This window comes from Anopheles arabiensis, chromosome 2, assembly GCF_016920715.1.
Source record: "Anopheles arabiensis isolate DONGOLA chromosome 2, AaraD3, whole genome shotgun sequence".
NCBI classification, from domain to species: Eukaryota; Metazoa; Arthropoda; class Insecta; order Diptera; family Culicidae; genus Anopheles; species Anopheles arabiensis.
Genome location: NC_053517.1, coordinates 91,623,425 through 91,644,293, shown reverse-complemented (window position 1 = coordinate 91,644,293; position 20,869 = coordinate 91,623,425). Strand labels below are relative to the sequence as shown.

At 46.9% G+C, this 20,869-nt stretch overlaps 1 protein-coding gene and 1 long non-coding RNA gene across 9 annotated transcripts in view; one reads left to right on the top strand and one right to left on the bottom strand.

Annotated features, from left to right (window-relative positions):
* The window catches only part of LOC120898095, a 94,293-nt gene that overhangs the window by 8,979 nt on the left and 64,445 nt on the right, over window positions 1-20,869 (bottom strand). For 4 of the 8 annotated variants that reach the window (XM_040303446.1, XM_040303447.1, XM_040303450.1 and 1 more), the window contains exons 14-29: window positions 6,539-6,684; window positions 6,046-6,457; window positions 4,541-5,152; window positions 4,271-4,457; window positions 4,072-4,186; window positions 3,850-4,001; window positions 3,369-3,700; window positions 3,094-3,288; window positions 2,900-3,008; window positions 2,503-2,819; window positions 2,147-2,311; window positions 1,864-2,051; window positions 726-900; window positions 442-628; window positions 203-353; window positions 6-109 (exon numbers count right to left, since the gene is read on the bottom strand). In XM_040303446.1, the coding sequence (XP_040159380.1) occupies window positions 6-109; window positions 203-353; window positions 442-628; window positions 726-900; window positions 1,864-2,051; window positions 2,147-2,311; window positions 2,503-2,819; window positions 2,900-3,008; window positions 3,094-3,288; window positions 3,369-3,700; window positions 3,850-4,001; window positions 4,072-4,186; window positions 4,271-4,457; window positions 4,541-5,152; window positions 6,046-6,457; window positions 6,539-6,684 (3,547 nt within the window). Of the gene's footprint in view, window positions 1-5; window positions 110-202; window positions 354-441; window positions 629-725; window positions 901-1,863; window positions 2,052-2,146; window positions 2,312-2,501; window positions 2,820-2,899; window positions 3,009-3,093; window positions 3,289-3,368; window positions 3,701-3,849; window positions 4,002-4,071; window positions 4,187-4,270; window positions 4,458-4,540; window positions 5,153-6,045; window positions 6,458-6,538; window positions 6,685-20,869 lie in introns of all 8 variants that reach the window. The other 4 variants (XM_040303448.1, XM_040303453.1, XM_040303451.1 and 1 more) reach the window with 2 other exon arrangements.
* Window positions 7,929-9,130, top strand: LOC120898098. Its single transcript, XR_005738619.1, has 3 exons — window positions 7,929-8,122; window positions 8,200-8,392; window positions 8,461-9,130. It is a non-coding gene; the product is annotated as an uncharacterized LOC120898098 (long non-coding RNA).

The following is a 20,869-nucleotide window of genomic DNA, read 5'->3' as shown; positions in this document are numbered from 1 at the left end:
CTTACCTAGATCCTTCATCAGCACCGGATGGTAGGTGGCCGGCGGATGGGACGACTGTATCAGGCGCGCCTGGCTGCCGGTGCTGCCCACGGACAGCGTCGAGGTGGTGCTGTGAACGGGAGAAGGTGGAAAATGCGGACAAAAGTTAGCAAGCGACGAACCTTCCCAAAAAGGGAGCAGAATCCCTGCCAGGACATCATACCTCAGCGTCAGATGGTTCGGTGTTTTGCCCAGGGAAGATTTCGGCTTCACCGTGCCCTGCTGGGAATCGTCCTCGCCCTCCGATTTGGTACCGGGGTCTGGTTTTTCCTGCTCACGCTCGTTCATGTTCCGTCGGCAGGCAGCCACTTGCTCTAGAAATTCCACACGGAAGGGAGCAAAGGGAGAACAACTCACGTGTTTAAAATGTACGCAAAAAGGTCTGATGGTTCCCTCTCTTACCTCCAACATCGCCCACCGTCTTGCTGCGCATGCGGAACTGTCCACTGTACTGCGGTACCGGCGGGTCGTCCGCCTCCTGGCTGCCCGAGGTCGTGTTATCGTAGTCGATGTTTCCGGACGAGTGGCGCTGATTGATCTTGGATTTCTTCGGTTTGCCAAGCGTCTGCGAACCTTGCATGATCTGGGGCTGGGAGGGAAAAACGGGGGTTAAAACTTTGCCCCGTACTGGTTTTGCTGGTTTTTGCAACCCAAAAAAAGGAAAAAAAAGTAACAAACACACTAACCTGCTGCTTTGGCCGCTCGAGAGTTTGTGAATTGCCGGAAGAAGAGTTGCCGACGCCCGTCATCGAGTTGGTGCTGCCGCCCATACTCTTCAACGACGGTATCGACATGTTGCGGACGCTTTCCCTTATAATCTGCCGGATCGTCTTGAGGAACGCGTTACGGAACTCGGCGGTGCTGTAACAGGAAGGGAGAGATTTGTACAAACACATGCCCCGCATGAGACGCATTACGCTAGGAGGGCAAACACGGCGTAATGTAACAAGCGCTCATGTCGATGGGAAACGGATGTTTTGGGGGGTAAAATTGTGCCGTTCACTGCTCAAAGTATTTCCGTACACTTGCAGCATCTTCCGGCGTGCAAAAACAACTCCTTCACCCAAGGATGGAGAAGGCAGAAAGATACAAAATCACTCACAGCGAAGAGTGTTCGTTCCAGTGATTTACTTTCCTGGCGTGTGTCGTGCACTCGCGGACCGAAGCGGATGTTTGCGACGGGTTTGAGATTGAGATTGTTGAGAGCAACTGAGGCGCTGGGAGTTTGTTTTCTTCAATCATCGTTCAATGCGGGAGCTATTACGCTAGCTTCCCTCTGCTAATCCGCAAAAATTGCACAGAGTGGTGCGGCTCTCGTCTCTTGGCTGGCAGCGAATTGGATTGGCGCTTTCTTCCATCCAACCCGACAGTTTCTTGTAAAGGAAGCTCGTAACAGCGAAGGAGAAAAACATGCTCCAACTATGGATTGGAAAGTTGGCAGAAAACGGCGCGTGGAGCGTCCGAACAGGCAACGACCCACCACCTTCTTGCGTGTGTAATGCCCTTTCAGGGCAGGCATCGAGCTGCATCGTAATCCGATTTAAATTAATAGATTTCTGTTATTCCGTGCACTTTCTACACGGTGTACCAGCTTACAGCGTCGCAGCAGCAGCATATGTGCGCTTTGTTTGTCTTCGGTAAATCCCTGCTTTTAACCGAGACGTTGAAATTGTTTTTTGCCTTTCTTTCAACCCCGGCACTCTTATCTATGTATCTATGTGTGTGTGTGTGTGTGTGTGTGTGTGTGTGTGTGTGCTTCAATTGAAACTTTCCATCCATCGAATGAGCAACTTGCCAAATCTAGTTTAGTGGATTAGCGCTTACCTGTTCGACAGTACGTAGACTTTCTCGGAACGGCGCTGCAGCTGGGACCGGAGGTGTATCAGCTCCCAGAGGAAGTGCGAATCCATGTCCTTGGCGGAGGAAGCCCTTACCTGCACCTCGGTGACCGGTATCAGCACCTGGTAGCGGATGATCTCCACCTCGTTCGTGGCGTTCTTGCTCGAGACGCCCTGTTTATATTTTATGGGAGTAGCAAAAAGACACCAAAGTTTGTTAAGTAAACTCCACTCCTTTGCTGTGCTGCCACCAAAAGCGCTACGCTTACCATGAGCTTTTTCTTCTGCCGCAAGCGCTCCTTGCACAGGAAGACGACCGCCGACTTGAAGACGAAGCACATCGCGTGCAGCTCCAGCCCCTTCTTGATCTTGCCGAGAAAGTCGCTGATGTTGAGCCACTCGACGCCACCGTAGTAGAGCAGATCGCCTAGGTCGTTTGGTGGGTAAGAGAATGGGCAAGATTGTAGATCTGTTGTAGTTTTCATTAGCAAACTCAAAGAGGCAAAACGAGTGGAAAGATGGCGGTGGTGGAATAAAACGAAAGCGGAAACCAAAACAGGACAACCGGGAAGTAGGAGCGCGGGATAGTCAAAAGCCTGAGGGGACGGTTTGTGTCCATACTACCAGGGCTGAGATCGATCGGCTGCTTGCAGGACTTCTGGTGCTGCCGGAACAGATGGTCAAAGATGGCACCGTACTCCTCGTGGATGCGCTGCATCTCGTTGATGTGCTCGGCCACCTTCTCCATGCCCTTCAGTGCCTCGACCAGGTGCAGATGCTCGGCCGCGTTCGGATCGGTCAGGTTGCGCAGCTGCTGCAGCAGCAGCGGATACTTCAGGATGCGCTGTATCGGTTTGATCAGGAACGACTCGAGGGTGCTGCTGTGCTGCTGCTTGGGATTTCTAGCGGCCAGGAACTCCTGCAGTGCCTGATTGCCTTCATCTGAAGGTTGAAGGTGACAGAAAGCAGAGCGTTAGAGATGTGCTTGAGACATGAAGATATGGCCCAAAGGAGAGTCTTACTTGGATGCAGCACTTTCTGGGCCTTGCTGTGGCTGGCACAGAAGGACGAGTACAGCTTGAAGTGGTTGACGTAGTACAAAAATGCGGATCCAATGGCAAACAGTACGTTCTGAGGTGTAAATGTGAGGTTCAGAAAACAGAAATGTTTATAAAAGGGAAACCGCAACAAGTCATCGACACTACAATGTCCCTACCTTAAACTGGCTCGGATGCTCCAGCTGATGGAAGTCGGGCTCGAGATCCAGCGCTTCCTCGAGATTGTTCAGGAACTGGCGCTGGAATGTGACGATCTCTTGAATGTTGCCGAACAGTGCCGTAATCTCGGCATTAGACAGGAATGTTTCACGCTTCAACGGCTCCAGATAGTACTCGAGCAGATTGTTCAGATGCTGCATCCGTGAGAATCAATTTGAAATGGTTCAAACTCACCGTACAATCACCCGTTGTTGTTGTTCCGCCCCTAACCTACCTTAACGTACGATTTCTCCGTGTCCACCAGCTCGAGGATGACCTTGCGCAGCTTCTCCGCATCGGTCAGCTGGCGCGACGGTGTGAGCATGACGTTCGACACGGACGACGCCACCGAACCGGTGGGGCTGGATTTGCGCGTCTCCTGCGGCGAGCGACAGAACCCGGTCACCTGTTCGGCCGACTTGAGCAGATTCTCGATCTCGAAGCTGCTGGTGCGCGACGACGGCTTGGAACGGTCCATCGACAGCAGGTGCGGATCGTTCGAGGAAGGTGCGGGTGAGCTTTCGACCTCCGGTGAGTACACCTCCTTGCCTGCAATACACGAACGTCCTTTGAACGTCAGAAGCGGCAGAAGAGCACAAGGTAGGAGTGTGTGATTGTTTTTGCGGTTTTGATCATTGTCGGCCATAGGCCACTTGCACGCACAGAGAGAAGGAGAGAGAAAGAGAGAGACGTAGTGCTTCGAGATGGATACTTACGCCAGCCGGGTGCGGGAACGATTAGGCCTGATATCATCTCCTCGCTAATGACGGGTGGATCCGATGGTGGCGGTGGACACACCAGCGACTCGATGATGTCGTCGGTCGAGCGCATGATGCCGACGAGATCCGGTGGTTCCGTGCGGGAAGATCTGGTCATGAGAGGGTGGACAATGCATTTCAGTTTCAAGCGGTGGTGCGTTGAAAGCACTTCGAACCTACCTCATCATCATGCATAAGGCTTGTTCTTCCTGAAGCACACTTTCCAAGTACATCATGTCCAGGTCGGAAACGATTGCACCGTTTATCACAATTATTTCATCACCTTTAATGACACCTGGTGTGAGAGCGATTGGAGAGGAGAGAAGAATAGATAAGACACCGTAGGATTGAGCATTAACGCCTCTCTGCACTGACGTACCGTTCTGCATGGCAACACTCTTGTCCTCGACGCGGCTCACGTAGCAGCAGAGCTCGTCCTGCCGGTCCGCATTTTCGATCAGCTCCGCCTCCACCGAGAAGCCCCACATCTGCTCGAGCGTTGTTCGTTGTAGTTCTACTTGATATAAAATTTTCGCGCACACTTCCACTACCTCATGGGTGTGTAGCTGAGGGATGAGTTGAGACATGGAAATGAGGATTAGTAGATGTTGCCAGTCGGTTCCGTTCCTGCCCCGTTCCAAACACTTACATATGTTTCAATCAAATCGTTTCTGTGAGGAACAAAGTAGTTGTGATCTTCCATATCCCGGCGCTTCTTCACCCGCACGAAGTGCTCCATCGGGTTCAGGTTCTTGCGGCTGCAGGCGCTCGCGAGGAACTCCTCCACCGACATGCCCTCGCGCAGGTAGACCGTGGCGAAGGTGTTCTCCGGCAGCGCCACCTTGTAGCTCTTTTCCGGCTCGTCGCGCGAGTTGATCTGCATCGAGCGCCGGCTGGAGCCGCTGTTTGAGCGCGACAGGATCGGGGGGCGCCGCTTGGTCGCACCCCGGCCCGCCAGCAGGTTGTTCAGCAGCGAGGGCGACCGGGCGCAGATGAACGCGTGGAACGACGACACCGTAAAGACGCCGAGCTTGTTGAGCGTGTTCTTGGTGGGGCGTGACACGTGCGTCAGCAGTGACTTCGGGTTCGGCAGCTCGCCGTTCTGGAGCGACGCCATGTAGCAGCGCAGGCGGAACTGTTCGCAGTGCAGCCGCTCGAGGTTTTCCTCCCACTGCAGTATCTGCTGCTGGATCTGGTGGCGCGTGTCCGCATCGGTTACGACGCTCTGCTGCAGGTCCGCCATGTGCTTCAGCTTGTGATCCTGCGGTATGGGGGGGGGGCAGGGTAGGGATAGAGAATACGGCCATAAGAAGGATGCAACAACGAAGTTATTAATGTGTTGAGAAAGTTTTTTTTGTTATAGCTTTAGGAGGTTCGTTACTCAAACTATAAGAATAATAAATTTGCCTAAAAGTATGCAATATGTATTGTAAATCGCCCTAAAAAGTTCTATAGCATTACTTTGGAAAGTCTCCATTAAGGTATGCTATTTGTGGAGCAATGCAACTGAATAAAGTTACTTATTAGTAATAATATGTTTGATTTAGTAAAAAATTTGGCATTTTCTCACAAGAATTGCATTAAAAACAAAGCTGGCTAAAAATATCCATTAGTCTTTACATAAGAGAAGCATTACTTTTGCTGTAGTTTGAAGTCTATTCCACATTTTAATGTTGAATTGTAAATAAGCCTAAAAATATGCAATGTATAAAATGTGCGCTTAGATACCATATAATAGTAATAGAGTTCTAGTTATAGTACTACTTAATGCGGTTTGTCTCACGATAAGCTTGAATGACAAATCCGCCTTAAAGTATGTGATATGTAGAGCAATGCGCTCTAAAGAATTGTGATTAGAATAGTAATATCTTTATTGTAGTATAAGTTTAGGCATTTTGTCACGCAATTTAAAACAAAAAAAACTTATAGAGACTTTGAGTCAATTGGCATCATTTGCCTCTAAATCATATGAATTCAATGAATTGCAGAGTGCCTTTAGATATTACATGGTGCTAATATAATTTTTGTTATATTATGACTTCGACAAGTCCGCATAAAACTATATGATTTGTCGAGCAAAACGCCCCAAGTTATGCATTTAACAGCACAAAACGTTCATTCAGGTATGCTGTCCGCACGCACGTGATCACTTACCGATTCTATTGCTTTTTCGAGGCGGAAGATCTCCTCCTGGAGCAGATGCAGCGTACCCGTCTTGCCGCGGTGTCGAGCGAACGCGGCCGCGCAGGCACTGTGTATACTGTTGACCCAGTTCTCCAGCTCGACCTGGCAGGGCGCCTGGAACAGGTACGCGTCGCCGAAGGCCGTGCTGAGGCAGAAGATGTAGTCCCGCTTCGGATGCTCCGGTATCGGCTGCATGATCGCACCGTCGACGATGATCAGATGCTTCGGGGCGGCCTCGACCGAGCGGCCCTCGCGCGAATCGCACGGATAGAACAGCAGGGTCGTACCCTTCAGGCACACCCAGTAGCCCTTCCAGCCGCGCTTGCGGGCCAGCTCGATCTGGTGCTTCTTGCGCAGCAGCCACTTCTTCACCGACAGGAAGCTGCAGGTGAGGCAAAGCGAAAGGGTCGCGCGATGGTCAGAACATGGGTCCAAGGGGACCGTTTTGCCCAGCGATACTTACCCCGCCTTTCGCACAGCGCCAGTACAGTTGAAGGAGGCGGCCGCCGTACCGGTCGCCTTCGCTTTGTACGGTGAGGCCATCACGCTTTCTCCGTCGTCCTCATCCGATACGGCTGTCGTAAGGCTCATGCGATCATCGTCCGATATCTGGAAAAGAGCGGAAAATGGGAGAATGCAAATGTAGAGCGGATAAACAGGTGGAGGCAAACGAGCCAGAGGCCGTTTTGAACGGCTGGCGTGTAATCCTGTCGTAAGTAATTCCCTCACGCCTGCGGGGCAATCCAGCAATAGTACGGTGGCCCATTATGTATGCAGCAAAGGCCGGGAAACGAAACGAACGGGGCGAGAACGAGACACGGCTGAGCCAACAATTCATTGTAATTTGTCACCGTGGATCAGCGCACGGCAAGCGAAATCCGTGTGATCCGAAGCGTGAGCATACATTTGCATTATAGGGCGGGCTTTTGCCTTTCGGGGCGGGGATGGGGAATGATTGATTAGGGACAGGCGCGCGTACGCTAGCGAATCCCCAGCTGGCGTGCAACAAAGTGTGTAAAGTGCATTGTGTAAATTTGTGCCCGTGCCCCGTTGGGGTGGCTATCGATGGCGGAGATTGAAGGCAGAGAAGACGCACGTGACGCTCTGTTCCGCGGAAATAATAATGATGCCCGCCACTGACTGCCAGCGGCACGGTACAAAGCATCACGCATTCAACCGGTTGCAGCGCGGTGCGCGATCGGTATGCGATTGGAAAATGTGGTAGAAAATGATAGTTTTGCCAGTTTTGCTGGTTGATTAAGCACGTAGAGCACGCCCCATGACTTGGAGGGGAATTGAACTGGAAGCTGGAGCTAGTTTTAGAGGTTGATTGAAGGGATTGAAGTAAAGGACGGCAGCAGGAAGGAGTTTGATATCGTTTAATTAAAAGCAGCAGTGTGCACTGAGTTCAGTTGCAAATGTGTTGGGTTTTAATTTGATGCTAAATTTAATACCGATACGAGAAAGTTTCCAATCGAATGATTCATAAACTCCTGTTAAATGTGCAGGATACAATTATTCATTGCAAAACATACAAAAAAAACAACGTGATGCAGCAATATTTTTATATCAATAAATCATCTCGTCGTCTGTTTGATTGGTTATGAAAATGAGAACAAAATCATGAATAAATAAACAGGCAGAATGAACGAATCCATTAAACCAACAATGCAGTCGAGTTGCAAGCCCAAGAAAACTGCGCTGCACTAAACAGTGCTCCTTTCACGGGGCACAAACTCGAAACAATGGCACGGTTATGGAAAGAAAATTTCTTTTGTCATTCCGCTACCCGCAGAATAACAAAGCTGCGGCAAAATGTAAATTTTTGTCCTACATTCCAGGATCAGTTCCGCGAAAAAAAAAAAACCCGGGAAGATATGATTACTCCTTCAAAATGTCAACAGCGCTTTAAGTAGTGCGCCGAAAAGGTCAAGCACGTTGAAAATGTACCAGGAATGGGCGGAACAGGTCTCCCAAGGGAGAAAGGTAAAAAATGTAACCTGCGAAGCGACAGTCCAACAAGGTGACAGCTGGAAGGAACCGAACGGTAAGTAAGGTTGAAGAAAAAAAAAAACTCATAAATCTCTCCTATCATATTTCCATATCCTTCCACTACAACACCAGGAGGAAATCGGGTTCGGCATGGTATGATTCGAGTGGAGCTTCAAGTGGATTGCACAAGGTGCGCAATATTGTGCGATTAGGAGTGGAAACTCATACGCACACGCTTTCCTACGCCGCTGCTTACTGTCGCAGCCGACCGCGCAGGATGAAGGATTTATTTGTTTCTGGCCGTGGAAGCCGCGCACGACGAACGGTGAGTAAATACCGCTACCGTTCACGGTTGCATCTGCTGGGGCACGTGATTTATGGTTCTGGTTCTAGGTTGGCAAGAGTAGCAGCAGGCATAATGTTGCGCACGTTGCAACATTCCGCACCTGCCACAGTATACGACCCCTGCTCTCGACGATGGGTAGGGCCTGTCTCTGGACCGGGTTCGGGTGAGATGCCAGCACGGAGCGCCGTGCCATTGTGGTACGATGTACGGGATAGGGGACAGGCGTGTAGGGACGGAAAAAGCTACCTCATGTGGGTATGAGCAAAGCTGTGTAAACAAGATAATAGTCCACTATCTTTTTGCACGGTCGTCGTCGTCGTCGAGCCCGGTCGTCGTTGGCGAAGTTCCGATCCCGGAACGCGGGCCAGAAACAACAGAAATCATGTTGACGACGTTGACAACAATCCTTCTTCATCTGCTCGCTGCCCGAGATCGCTGCCGTCATTTACGTACAATCTCGGGCGATTTTTTCCTTGTCGTTGCTGCTGCTTCGCTCGCTGTCGACGGGATGGATGGATTCGTTGTTGACAAACTCAGCTCGCTTGGGTAGGCAGCATCGGGGTGGGGTTGCGAAAGAAAAACAATATTCCGTGCACTCATCCCGAGCGCGGCTCAAATCATGCCGTCGTTGCATGGTTTCAAGCAATGCACCGCGTCGCGCTGTAGTTTTCATCACAAATGAGGAAACTTTCAGGGTTGTCAAATACTTTCAGTTTCAGGGGGAGTAAAAGGTTTGAAGTTTCTTGCTGCTAACAGTATTGAGGAAATGTTTTCGGAAAGAAATGCAATTTTCTTGTCTATAGGAAAAACATATTGCAATTTTCTTGTGTATTGGAGTTCTTGGAACTTGTTGAGCTGAAATACATGTTAGTGCGGAAGTTGAAGTTATTTTCAAAACGCTTATTCATTTCAGTCTAGCGAGTACTTTACTTTGAGTAAACTATTCGTTGAACATTTTTACAATCGAGTGCGAGTTGGTGACTGTACCATAAGAAACGTGAAAATTAAGAGGCAAAAAGTCAAAAGATGCAAGTTCCTAAATTCGGACTGCAGTTGCAGTTGGTTGAAATTTTTGATGCTTTATAAAGCTTTTGAAATTTTTTCCGAATAAAAAAAGTTTTTCAAAAGACATTCTTAACGATTTTAAATGCTTTGATTTTTTTCCATTCGTGTAATTTAATACAGCCTTATAGATTAAAGGATTGCATGAGAAAGGTAACACAATATGTAAAATAATAGCTTTGTAACGTGTTGTTAAACAAAATAGCTGTAAACTCATCTTTTAATAATAATTTTCTGTGACTCCCTTCATCCTGTACAGTAATAACTGCAAACGAAATCGAGTTTGACAGCAATTGCCGTACACCGTTGGCATCGTCGAGCAGCAGGAACGTTTGGGATGAAAAATTGCACACAAAAACACATGCAGCACACACACACACCCACCCATTCGCGAAGTTTGCCGTTGGCCGTTATGCAAGCAGCAGAAAATTGTCCGCCATTAATTTTCACCCCGCTGTGCAAAAGGAAAAGCTCCCAGAGTAGCGTGCAGTAGGACGCTGGCGCCCAGTTGGCGACCAGTACTGGTAGGTAGTCCGGTACGGCAAAGGTGCAAAGTTTCGGTTGCGTACGTCATCACTTTGCGAACGTTTGGAGCGTTGCTAGGAATTGGGGGGGGGGGGGGGGGGGGGTGTTCGGGAAATGAAACCACCAAAGAGAAGAGGCTGTCAGCCGGCAAAAGCCGGTGGTCCGGTGGGGATGTTATTCTTAGTGTATATGCCACCGGGAAACTTTGGTCCTGCCGAAAATTGGGCCGCCTCTTCGGGGTCGGTCGGTCGTTTGAGGTGAGCAACAATGTGCCTGCAGCCTGCATGGTAGTGTGTGTAGTTTTGTGATGCACCTGCTGCTAGGGGCAGCCCATCCGTTGCAGTTGCTGCTGGGGTGCGGGCACTGGTGTTTTGTCAAAACTTCACCCATGCGCTCGCTGGGAAAACGAGATCCTGCCATTGAGTCGGTGCCGTCGCCCTGGCAGCAGCGGCTGATGAAGAAATCTCCTGCCAGCGTGCTACTGCTGAGCACAGTTCTGTTCACGCAAGAAGTGCAGGCAGCGGAAACAGATAGAAGAATGCAAAAAAGCTCTCTTCCGCTACGGCGAGGAGACGAGCCGACATGAGCAAAGAACACACTCGGTAGAAAAGAAGCACTCTACATCCGCTACCGTAGAAGCATTCTTGGTGCTCCCAACCTCTCTCCGGCTCACCCAAGATATGCTACTTTAATTAGCACTGTGGTACTGCGCTGCAATGTTTTTCTCTCCCCGTCCGTGCTTCGCATTGTTGCAGGCATTATGCCCCGTTCCCGCGTGCTACTTGCCACCGTTTCACCCTGCCGTAGGCCTGCGTTACGTATTTACAGAACGGATGCAACAGCAAACGTTTGCCAGGCTTTTGTGTGCTGCTGCTGGTGGCTGCTACAACCATCGGCCTACTGTTCTAATTTTGCTCTGGTTGCCTTGGTTGCTCGGTGCTGCTCCTCCGACACCCGCAACGGGTCACTTCCGATAAGCATTAGCATATCGGGTGCGAAAGAGCGGCCACTGTTTGTGGGAAGCATCAGCGTGTGCACAGGGCTGCTGATGCTGACGATGAAACACAATGATAGATAATATTTGCTGTATGCAGATGCAGATTGCGGGGCGGCGCATCTGCTTGCACGTTCTCCCCTTCACGCGTGGCAGTGCGGAGTTGCATTTCTATTCCACTTAACATGGAAAAGTGAGCGTCATGTTTTATTTATGTTATGCAACAAATCTTACGCTTGCCCCCGGCTTGTCTCACGGCTCCACAAATAAGCATACCGCTCCAACCCCTCCACCCCCGCGTCTCCAAATCGTTCACTTTATCGGGAAAATGCATCTCTCGACACGGGTTTCCACCAGGACGGTTCGGTGTGTTATGGATGATGTTTTAAGAATGAATTAAACAATAACATGGAGCATTTACGGAAGAGTGAAGCATTTTGCGGGAAGATGAGCTGACGATGTTTTTGTCGGGCAAACACGAGAATGGGTAATTATGGAATGTCATTTCGGTATGATACTTGTGTAGTGTTTAGTTAGCACTATTGTGGCTGCAATTGTGATGGTGCTTGGATGAAGGCTTCAATGGGGATGGTCTTTGTTTGGATCTAACTAGGTTGCGTAATATGTGGGAACAGATATCCTTTTTTTTACTATGCAGGATAATGTGCCTCGTATGCACTTAAGGGTAACGAAAAAGATAAAAATGAATTCCTGGTATGAGTCATGCTTCAACCCTAAATCTGAGAAGGTTTAAGAGAAGGTCTGGGCTTAGACTCGCTTGTTGCAAACAATGGTATCGTATCGAGTACATTGGAATTTACTAAGACAGAACTTTTCCGATAAAATGGAAAAAAAAAATTCTACAAAACAAGTCACAATTGCAGAGGAAAAATATTAACCTCGCTAATCATGAAATTTGTTTCCATCCTCGTAAGTGTATTGACTTCGAACGCAACGCCACACAATCGATTTCAGTAAAAGCTTCACCAAACAGGCAAGGAATTGTGATGAAGACCGCCTGCGACATACGCTTTTCCCAAGAAGTGCATGTATTGAGGACCTATTTCCCTTTTTCAACTCAATCTGGCAAGGGAAAAATAAGCTGCCTTTATCCTTTCCATCACAGATGTGGAGCTTGTTGACGACCCATGGCGCCATAGCGCGTACGGGACCGGATGCTTGTAAGCTTGGTGCGTGAAGCACACTGGTGGAAATTGAGATTGGGATCAAGCAGAAGGCTCCGGCTGTCGCTGTATCGACAGCGGCATTGCTTTGTCCTTTGGCAAAAGTGGTTTTGGTTTTGCACATTCATTCACTTGCAACGGCCGGCGTTCGATGCCGTTCGAGTGACACTCAAGGCCGGTAGCTTCGGATTCGAAAGCTGTTCGGGATTGTGCGTTAACCGTGCCTGAGTGGACGAATGCATTTCTCTTTTCCCGAAAAATAACGCTTCCCAAGTTATGATGCATACAAAAACCCTGGAAATTGGATTGCATCATGGTTCTTGAAACAAGCAAATTGGATGCATGTAAAGAAGCTGTCGCGTTTGCCCAAGAAGTCAGATCAGCACAAATTCAAGAACTGATTCACATAAATTTCAATCGTTACACAATGTTACTTTAGTGTGAAATATAACCCCGCAGTGCAAAGAACAAATTGGAATGTTGCTAAATTGACAGTTATTCCGGTGAAAATTCCCGCATCAGCCAATACAGCCACACACTTACAATCACAGTAAAGGTGATCATTAGGAAGCGCAAATAGACGGTCGTACTTCCAATTTCTCACCATCTGGCTAGAACAGGTGTAACCATCAATCTATATTTTACGTGTCTGAAAAATGGTGTGTCTGTGTGTCAGAGAGGGTGAGCAAGCTTTTTTTTTTATTCCTGGGAATGTCAGTGTGAAAGCTTCAAATCTACACCGTTTGGATCGATTTTTATCATTATAAATTCCCATTTCTTGTACGCTGTATTCCCTGTTTCTGCTTTCTGATTTCGTTTTTTTCGTCTTGCTACGAGGGGATGCCATTTAGTCTGTATATGTATGTGTGTTTAATGTGGATAGGGCATGATTTATTCTTGATTTGAGTTTGATTGAACGGTACGACTGGAAGCAGTGTGAGTGTGTGTGCATAGTCCCAACACGCCACACCTGGTGCCTGGATGGGGGTAGTAAGCTAGGCTGCCATATTTCACCCAATTCAAGTCGAACACTTCACCATGGACACGAACCGAGGTACGTATGCGGAATGGTAGTTGGAATTTTTCGATAATTTCTATCCTATGCCCCCTTCCGAATTTCCTCCCACCCACACATGCAGAGCCAGAGAATCGAACCGAATCGATGCAATTCCGTTTCAATCTTGACTGCAGCGATCTTGTTCTTTTTTTGTGTGTTTCGAATCGTTACAGCGTGAAGATGATGCAGCACCACTCTGCCCACCTCACTATAGTGTTCGATTTTTTATTACAGTTGAACGTCATTTTTTTGGTTGATGGTATGATAGTAGTAAAGAAAGGCATCCTCTTTTATGGACGTTTGCGAAAGTGAACATCGTTACTTATTGCTCCACGATGTATGGTACGGTTAGTTGAAGCGACAAGAGGCCATAACCCAGAGGGCCGTTCTACTGAAGTGAAATCGATGGCTATATCGCCTCTTCGTAGAATGAATGATTTGGACCTTCCATTCCTTCATTTCCCCAATTCCAATGATGTTCTGCTCAGATTACTTCAGAACATGGTTTGGGGTTGCTTTGTATTTAGTAGTCGAACTAACTAAACAAAACTAAAAGATTCTTTTTTTTTCTGCTACTTTTGGTTGTGATTTTAATCTTCTTTTAAAAGTTAAAAAAATATATGATACGCTTATAAATAATGAAAATTAAAGTAATTGAAAACTATGCTACCAAACTGAAATGGGATATAGTTTCATCTGAATAATAATTATTCATAAGATAAAAACAAACCTTAAGCAGTAAAAAATGTACGACACAATATGTATATGAGAATCTAACAAAACTTCGGAACCAGCAAACAGCACAAAATGTGCTCCCGCGCTGTGTGTAATTCTAGCAGAAAATATGACACCACAGTTGCACCCCAACAAGCGACATCTTTCACCAGCAACGAAGACTTCTTTGTCCAGGTTCGTCCTGTTTGTTTGTGCTGCATCCTCATCTTCTTCGCATCCCTGAGCACTCATGCCATTTTGCACGCTGTTGCTACGAGTTTCTATTCAACGTTCCTTCCTCTGCCATCGTTTCCCAGCCTCCCAACCACTGCCCCTCACATATTTCCCAGGTGTCATCTATCTGATTTCTCCCCTTTTGCGGGTTTGATTTAGTGCCACTAGTGTGCTAGTTGGAACAAAAAAAAAAGGATATATCTCACACACACACTCACACACGCACACACTGCATGAGCGTTTTTCGTCCCCATTTTTTTTTCTTGCTTCACTGCACCCGGGTGTGTGTCGTCCGTTGTGTTTGCCTATTGTCATCCATTTCCGGGCTAGGTATTCTTTTGGCGTGCGGTGAATCGAAGCAATGGGCTAAAAAGAATGGAAACAAGACACGGACCGACCACCCGGCAAGGATCTGGAAAATTCATTGGACAAAATTGCAACCAATGGCAACGGTACGGAACAGAATCGATGAGCATGTTCCTGCATGTGTGTGTGTGTGTGTGTGTGTGTGTGTAGTTGTGCATGACCTGCCAAAGGAAATGTGAAAGATGACGGTAACATACTGCACCCAGTTACGGCGGGTGCTTATCGTCATTGAGCAATAAAGGTAAGGGGATTCGAGTCCATCCGACAATCAATGACCGTTGGTAGCGGAAGAAAAAGGAAGGAGGCGAATTAATTCCACGTGTTTGAGCTTTTTTTCATTTCCATTTCATCTATCTCGATGATTGTAAATTGTGCCGCTGGTCGAAGCGTCCTAGTCCTGACAGCGACCGGAAATGGCAGCCTTAGCTGCGCCCGAGGCGCTGTTGATTCAAGTTTGTTAAAATTAGCCCATAACTTTGAGCTTGCCATTGAGCTTTGATAACAATGATAAATAATCATTAAAGTGCATGGGTAATAAAAATAGTGCACTGAGTGCGTTACGGGAATCGTTGTGGGAACGAAACTACATGTCCGAAATAATCGCTGTATCGTATCCAGTACTAGTGACGCAAAACAATTATAGTTTGAGTTGAATAAGCATTAAAAAGGCATGCTGCAAGCATAATTTTTTTCAGCCATTTAAGCATTTGATCATGCTGTTGCTATTTCATAGAAGTATTTCGAGCGACGAAAAATATAGACACAGATCGTTGAATTAAACAGTTTTACGGAAGAAAGTGTTTATTTTGCGTGAATTTGCGCAATAGTTATGACATTTGCTTTATAAACAGTCGTGGATTTCACAAGAACATACAATAAATGAAAAAAATACTCAGTTTCATCAACTGCGTAGTCGAACTGTGGCTATTTGTTGTAGATTAAAATGTTTTGATAGATCGTCTTTGACGTTCATGCGTCAGTTGGAGTAATTTCTCTAATAATTCCTCTTTTTTTCTCTCTCTTTCCCTCCCTCTCTCCGTAATTCTCTAGCTATCCTAATATTTCTATATTATCTTTTTATTAGATAGTTGTTATCTATTAAACATAGTACATAATAAAGTTTAAAAGACCAACAAATGAGTTCGATTTAATTGGTACACTTTGCACTATGCTACAGCGTAACTAGTGGACTGACTTTTTAAATCTTACACATAGATAGCACTAGTAGAATCTAGTAGAATATAATACTTTTTATTTTGCACCATCCTTGAAATAAATGTGCTTCAAAAGTTGACATCAACCGGACAATTACTTCGTGTACTATAGCAAATTTAACATGTTGATAAATAATTGCTTTTTGAAGGGAAAAATACAATCGGCTTGATGATGAGTTTTTGAACACTGCCAAACCAAAATGCCTTAAACCTTACAGTATTTATATAGTAAGTTTAACCGCGGTGAATTGAGACCGGTGAACTCAGAGGACTCTTGAAGTAGGTAGCTACCGACAACAACATAAAGCACAAAATGATTAAAAAACAATCGTAAAATGAAGTTGTTTCTGAAAGCTGATACCCTAAAGATATCAAAGGAACGTTTTGCACATATGACCATGCATGACCGTTCAGATATGGGAAAGCTCTGTGCATAAAGGCTGCCGCGCGAGCTCACATTTGATTAAAAACAACAACGAGTTGATGATTGGCAGCAGTGTTTGGAGCTGTTTAAGTGAAATAAAATCGAGTTTTTGCGTCGGCATGTTACAACGGATGAGACCTGGCTCCACCGATACACTACGGAGTCCAACAGTCAATCGGCCAATAGTGGAATGGACGCGATGGACCAGCTCCAACGACATAAAAAACGTACGATCAGCTGGCAGGGTTATGGCGTAAGTTTCTGTTTGGGACTCGCAAGGAATAATCTTCATCGACTCTCTTGAGAAAGGAAAGACAACTAACAGTGACTATTACATCGAGTACTCATTACATCGCACCTACCAGTACGAGTACCCTCTGAGCCATGGACACTGTCCAAATCTGACGAAACCCTCTTAGCCACGATCGAGAGCAAGAAGATGCTCAGAAAGATTCTTGGCCCCGTATGTGTGGAAGGACAATGGAGGAGTTGTTGTAACGACGAGATATACGTAAATTACGGCGATCTCACTGTCGTGCAGCGTTGCAAACTCGCCAGGCTCCGGTTGTCTTGTCATGTTGTATGCATGGAATCAGACCAGAACCAGTTTCGGACACTCCTGAGGCAGGCCATGACCGCAAAGTGGTTGTAGCGCCGGATAGGTAAATAATTAAGTAAGTAAGTAAATAAGTAAGTATTAGTATTGAGTATTGAGTTATTGCAGCGTTTGAAGGAAAGAATCTCCGAAAAGCCGAAGCAAATCTTGAGACCTATTGGGAGTCAAAAAACAAATTGTACTTCAAAAATGGCATCGAAAAATTGGAAGGTTAGTGTATCACTGTTCAAGGGATGTATGTTGAATAAATCAATTTGCCAATTGCCATTTTAATAACTTTGAAAAACAATTTAGTTTAATTATCATAGGCCAAACGCTCATAGGCCAATTCTGAGCTGTTGGATCAAATTCCGGAACAGAAAGCTGCCTTGTTTCCCAAAAACCAATCACACAATACGTGCACCATCCCTGGAAAGGGCCAGCAAAGCAAAAGGTCACTAAACGCTGCCTTCCCTCACCCTGTACAACCAGCACCGTAGTTACTGTTTCGCCTAAATGAAAATTGCATCTAACCGTAAAATGCGTACCATCGCCTCCCACCCTGTCCGGCGGTGCTTAGATAGGGTTGGTAGAAAAAGAAGGAAAAATCTATGAAAATAGGTACGAAACCCGCTCCTCTTTTTGCCATCCCAACACGTTTGGGGGCGCAACAAATACAAACAGCTCAAACAGCGCAGCTTACAGGCGCGAGTTGGTGGATGCAGGGAACGAAAATGGGCAACCGAAAAGAAGTAAAAAGGTTGTTCGCATGTGTCCAGTACGCTCAACGTTTCTAATACCATGCATTCATGAGTGTGTATGTGTGTGTGTGTGTGTGTGTGAACGCGCCAACTGTTCATTATTAAAACATCAAAGGTACACCCGTTTCTGTTTCCGGGAGGGGCAGGAGGCGAGACCCACCTCTTTTTTTTCTCGTATTCAAATGAGACCAAATCCGTAGATTGAATGTGGCAGGTGCGGGTCGGTGCAAAGGTTGGCACGTGGTAGCAAATGTAGCGAAAGCGAGAGTACTAGAAACCGTTTCCGCACCAGCGACCGGAAACGTAAAATTGCCGTCTCGCAAAATGAGCGAGCCTTCCATCATCATCATCACCATCACCTGCACATGGTATGGCCGCAGCATCGCAACCCCGACGAGTGCACCACGGCGACGTGCGGCACCAGGCATGATGTGGTCCTACTTCCTGGCTGCAAAATGGTGACTCCCCCTATTTATCGTCGGACGGCGACCTCGGCATCAGGTGCGGAGAGCATTCGCTAGACGAAGAGGGGCAGCAAAGCAACGTTCCAACGGGCGGGGAACGCGGGCACAGAAACGTCAAGGGTCTTGCGTCAGGATAATGGCACAGGAATGGGGAAAAAATCCCCCCATTTTGCTACCTTGGGCCGAAGGGGGAAAGGTGTAGCGGTTGCGGCCAGGGAGAGCGATGTATGTCAAGTAAGACAAATATTTATAGCCCGAGAGTACACGGTTCGGCCGACGCAGGGATCACTTGAGCAAGGAATTGAATATAATATGATGTTTGTACCGGGGCATGTTCTTGGCCCCGGGTTTTGCGTAGGCTGGCTTTCGCGTTGGGCGCCCAAGAACCCTTCGCAACCATGTATGCAAATATATACCGGAACGGAAAATTTCACCTGGCCTCACCTCCGCGCCTCTCTGTGTCTCTTTCACTCGGGCCATGCACCACCGAGATAAGATACTCAGCGAACGACTACCGAGAGCGGCCCATGAACCGAACCACCGACAGTGACAGACTTTTACTCTCAACTGGCGTGGCACTGTACCAGGGTGAGCAACAACAAAAAAACCCTTTTCCTGCAGCATCGTGCACCGGGAGTGGCCCTGGTAAAAATTAAAGAAAGACACGTTTCAGGTACAGCGCTGCGATAGACGCACAGTGGCAAAAGGGTAAGCAACCAAAGACGGTACAGACACTCACAAGCAGAAACACCAAGATCTTCAACTTCTAACGAAGCGTTGCCGTCCCAGGTGCATTTCTTACTTTTACATTGTTAGGTGGAAGGCTGAGCTGTTGTTGGTTTGTGTTTTTCTTTTCTTCCCTTTTCGGGAGTGAACAAGAACACTTGTCTCTATCGTTGCGTTTTGTGAAAACACATCCAAACAGATACCATCCTGGCGCACAAACAAGGGCACCGTCAACCACCGACGTTCGTGGCCTGGGCGAGCAGCAAAGATACGGGGATACAAGGTGTCACATTACGTCAGGGACTCCCGGGACTGACACTGAGCACCGGCTGACTGACTGATATGGTTCCCCGACATGGTTCCGACCGGTGTGTGTGTATGTGTATGTAAACAGATCTTTTAACAGGATTTTTCATAAATGTCGGATAGCCTCATGTTTGTGTGACGACGGCCCGTCCCACCTTCGCCCATCCATCCAAACAAACAAATGGCATTGGAATGACTTGGACCGGACACGATGAAAATGGAGGCTTAGAGGCGGTGCGGCACGGTGCATCCGTCGAGAGCACTGGTTACGGCCGGTTAGGCGTGCTAGTTGCTCTGCTAGTTGCTCTGGGAAAGTTGCAAAGTCGGGATGGTACAGGAAATGGATAAAAACCGGATGCCCAAACACACACACACACACCCTCAGCCTAGGCACCACTTTCGCCACCCGCTTAGCACAACAACATGTGAGTAAAATATTTGATCGTTACTGTGCAATGCAGGGCTTTTTTGTCTCGCTCTCTCTCTCTCTCTCTCTCTCTCTCTCTCGTCAGCTTTACGCGTACGGAATGCGTGCCGAAGTCCTTGCCTTTGATTGCGGCAGCTTTGTGGGATTGTTGTGCGCAGCGTTTCAGTTCACATTTGTAAATGGGCAAAAGGGTTTCCATGCCTTTTCCTTCCGGAAACCAGTGGCACTGGGGCGAGTTTTCCAGGGAGCTTTTAATTTCATGCTGCATTTGTGGGGCGTGCCGCATCTCCCCGACCAACGGCAATGGGGCTCTGGGGGAACAAAAAAAAAAACTTTGGACCGAACCCTCCCCCCACCGCGGGGAACCGCTCAGCCTGGGTGGAAAACTGTTGGAAATTACATTACCTACTGGTGGAATGGAATGAAGCAGCACCAGTTTCAGCACGTTGGTTGGCCGGTCTTTGCAGTAAATTAAATTTTCAATTTGGAGAAGTTGTATGTTTTTTTTTGTTTTGTTATCAAATTGCCCCATTAGCAACGTTTTGTGCTGTGCTGTGAAGCTTATTTGTGTAGGATGAAAAAAAAACTAGTCAAAAGTAGGAATTTACAACGAAAACTGAAACCATTTCGCTGTAGATATTGTTTTAATGAAAAGCATAAATGTTTTCCACATAAAATACGTTCGGTTGGAATGCAGTTTCCAGCTGTCTAGTAACTGTAATGCAATGGAAAGTTATCTTTCAGTTAAGTTCAGTTCAGTTTCTCTAAACTAGCAGCAAATTGGAAAGGTAAATAGTTAGAACAGTGCTAGCAAAACTCACTGCAGAAATCGTTTAACATTCACACAATTAAAGCTTTTTTATGTAAACTACTTAAAGCCACATCTGCACACAATTCTCAACCAAAAAGCTCTAATGAATCATTGCGTATAGCGTAGCAATGAACAATAAGCTTTAACAACGGTAATAGGCCGATTCAAAATGTGTATGTGTTTATCCCACACCACTAATATGCCGCTGTATGACCACCGCAAAAATACTCTTAATGATGGTATAATTAAGATAATGATTCAAAACATTGTATGCAATTGAATTGATTGCAGAAATGAAAAGTCACCAAACATAAAAAAAGCACAACCCCATTACATCCACCAATGGGTTGTAGGATGTAGGTTAAATATCGATTGTATGAAGCTAAACCGACAGAAAAAATGTGTTATTTCACGATGAAAAGTGTGAAAGTTAACAATGTGGTGGTATGCCTTTGGGCAATCCGTACTTTACGACCGATTTAATCTATCCTTTGTCATACGGAGCGAGAAAACCTTCCGTGCGTTTTACATTCACTACCAACCGACCATCAGCAGCGAACTTTAGCACCCGGAAGCAATTTAATCTGCACAT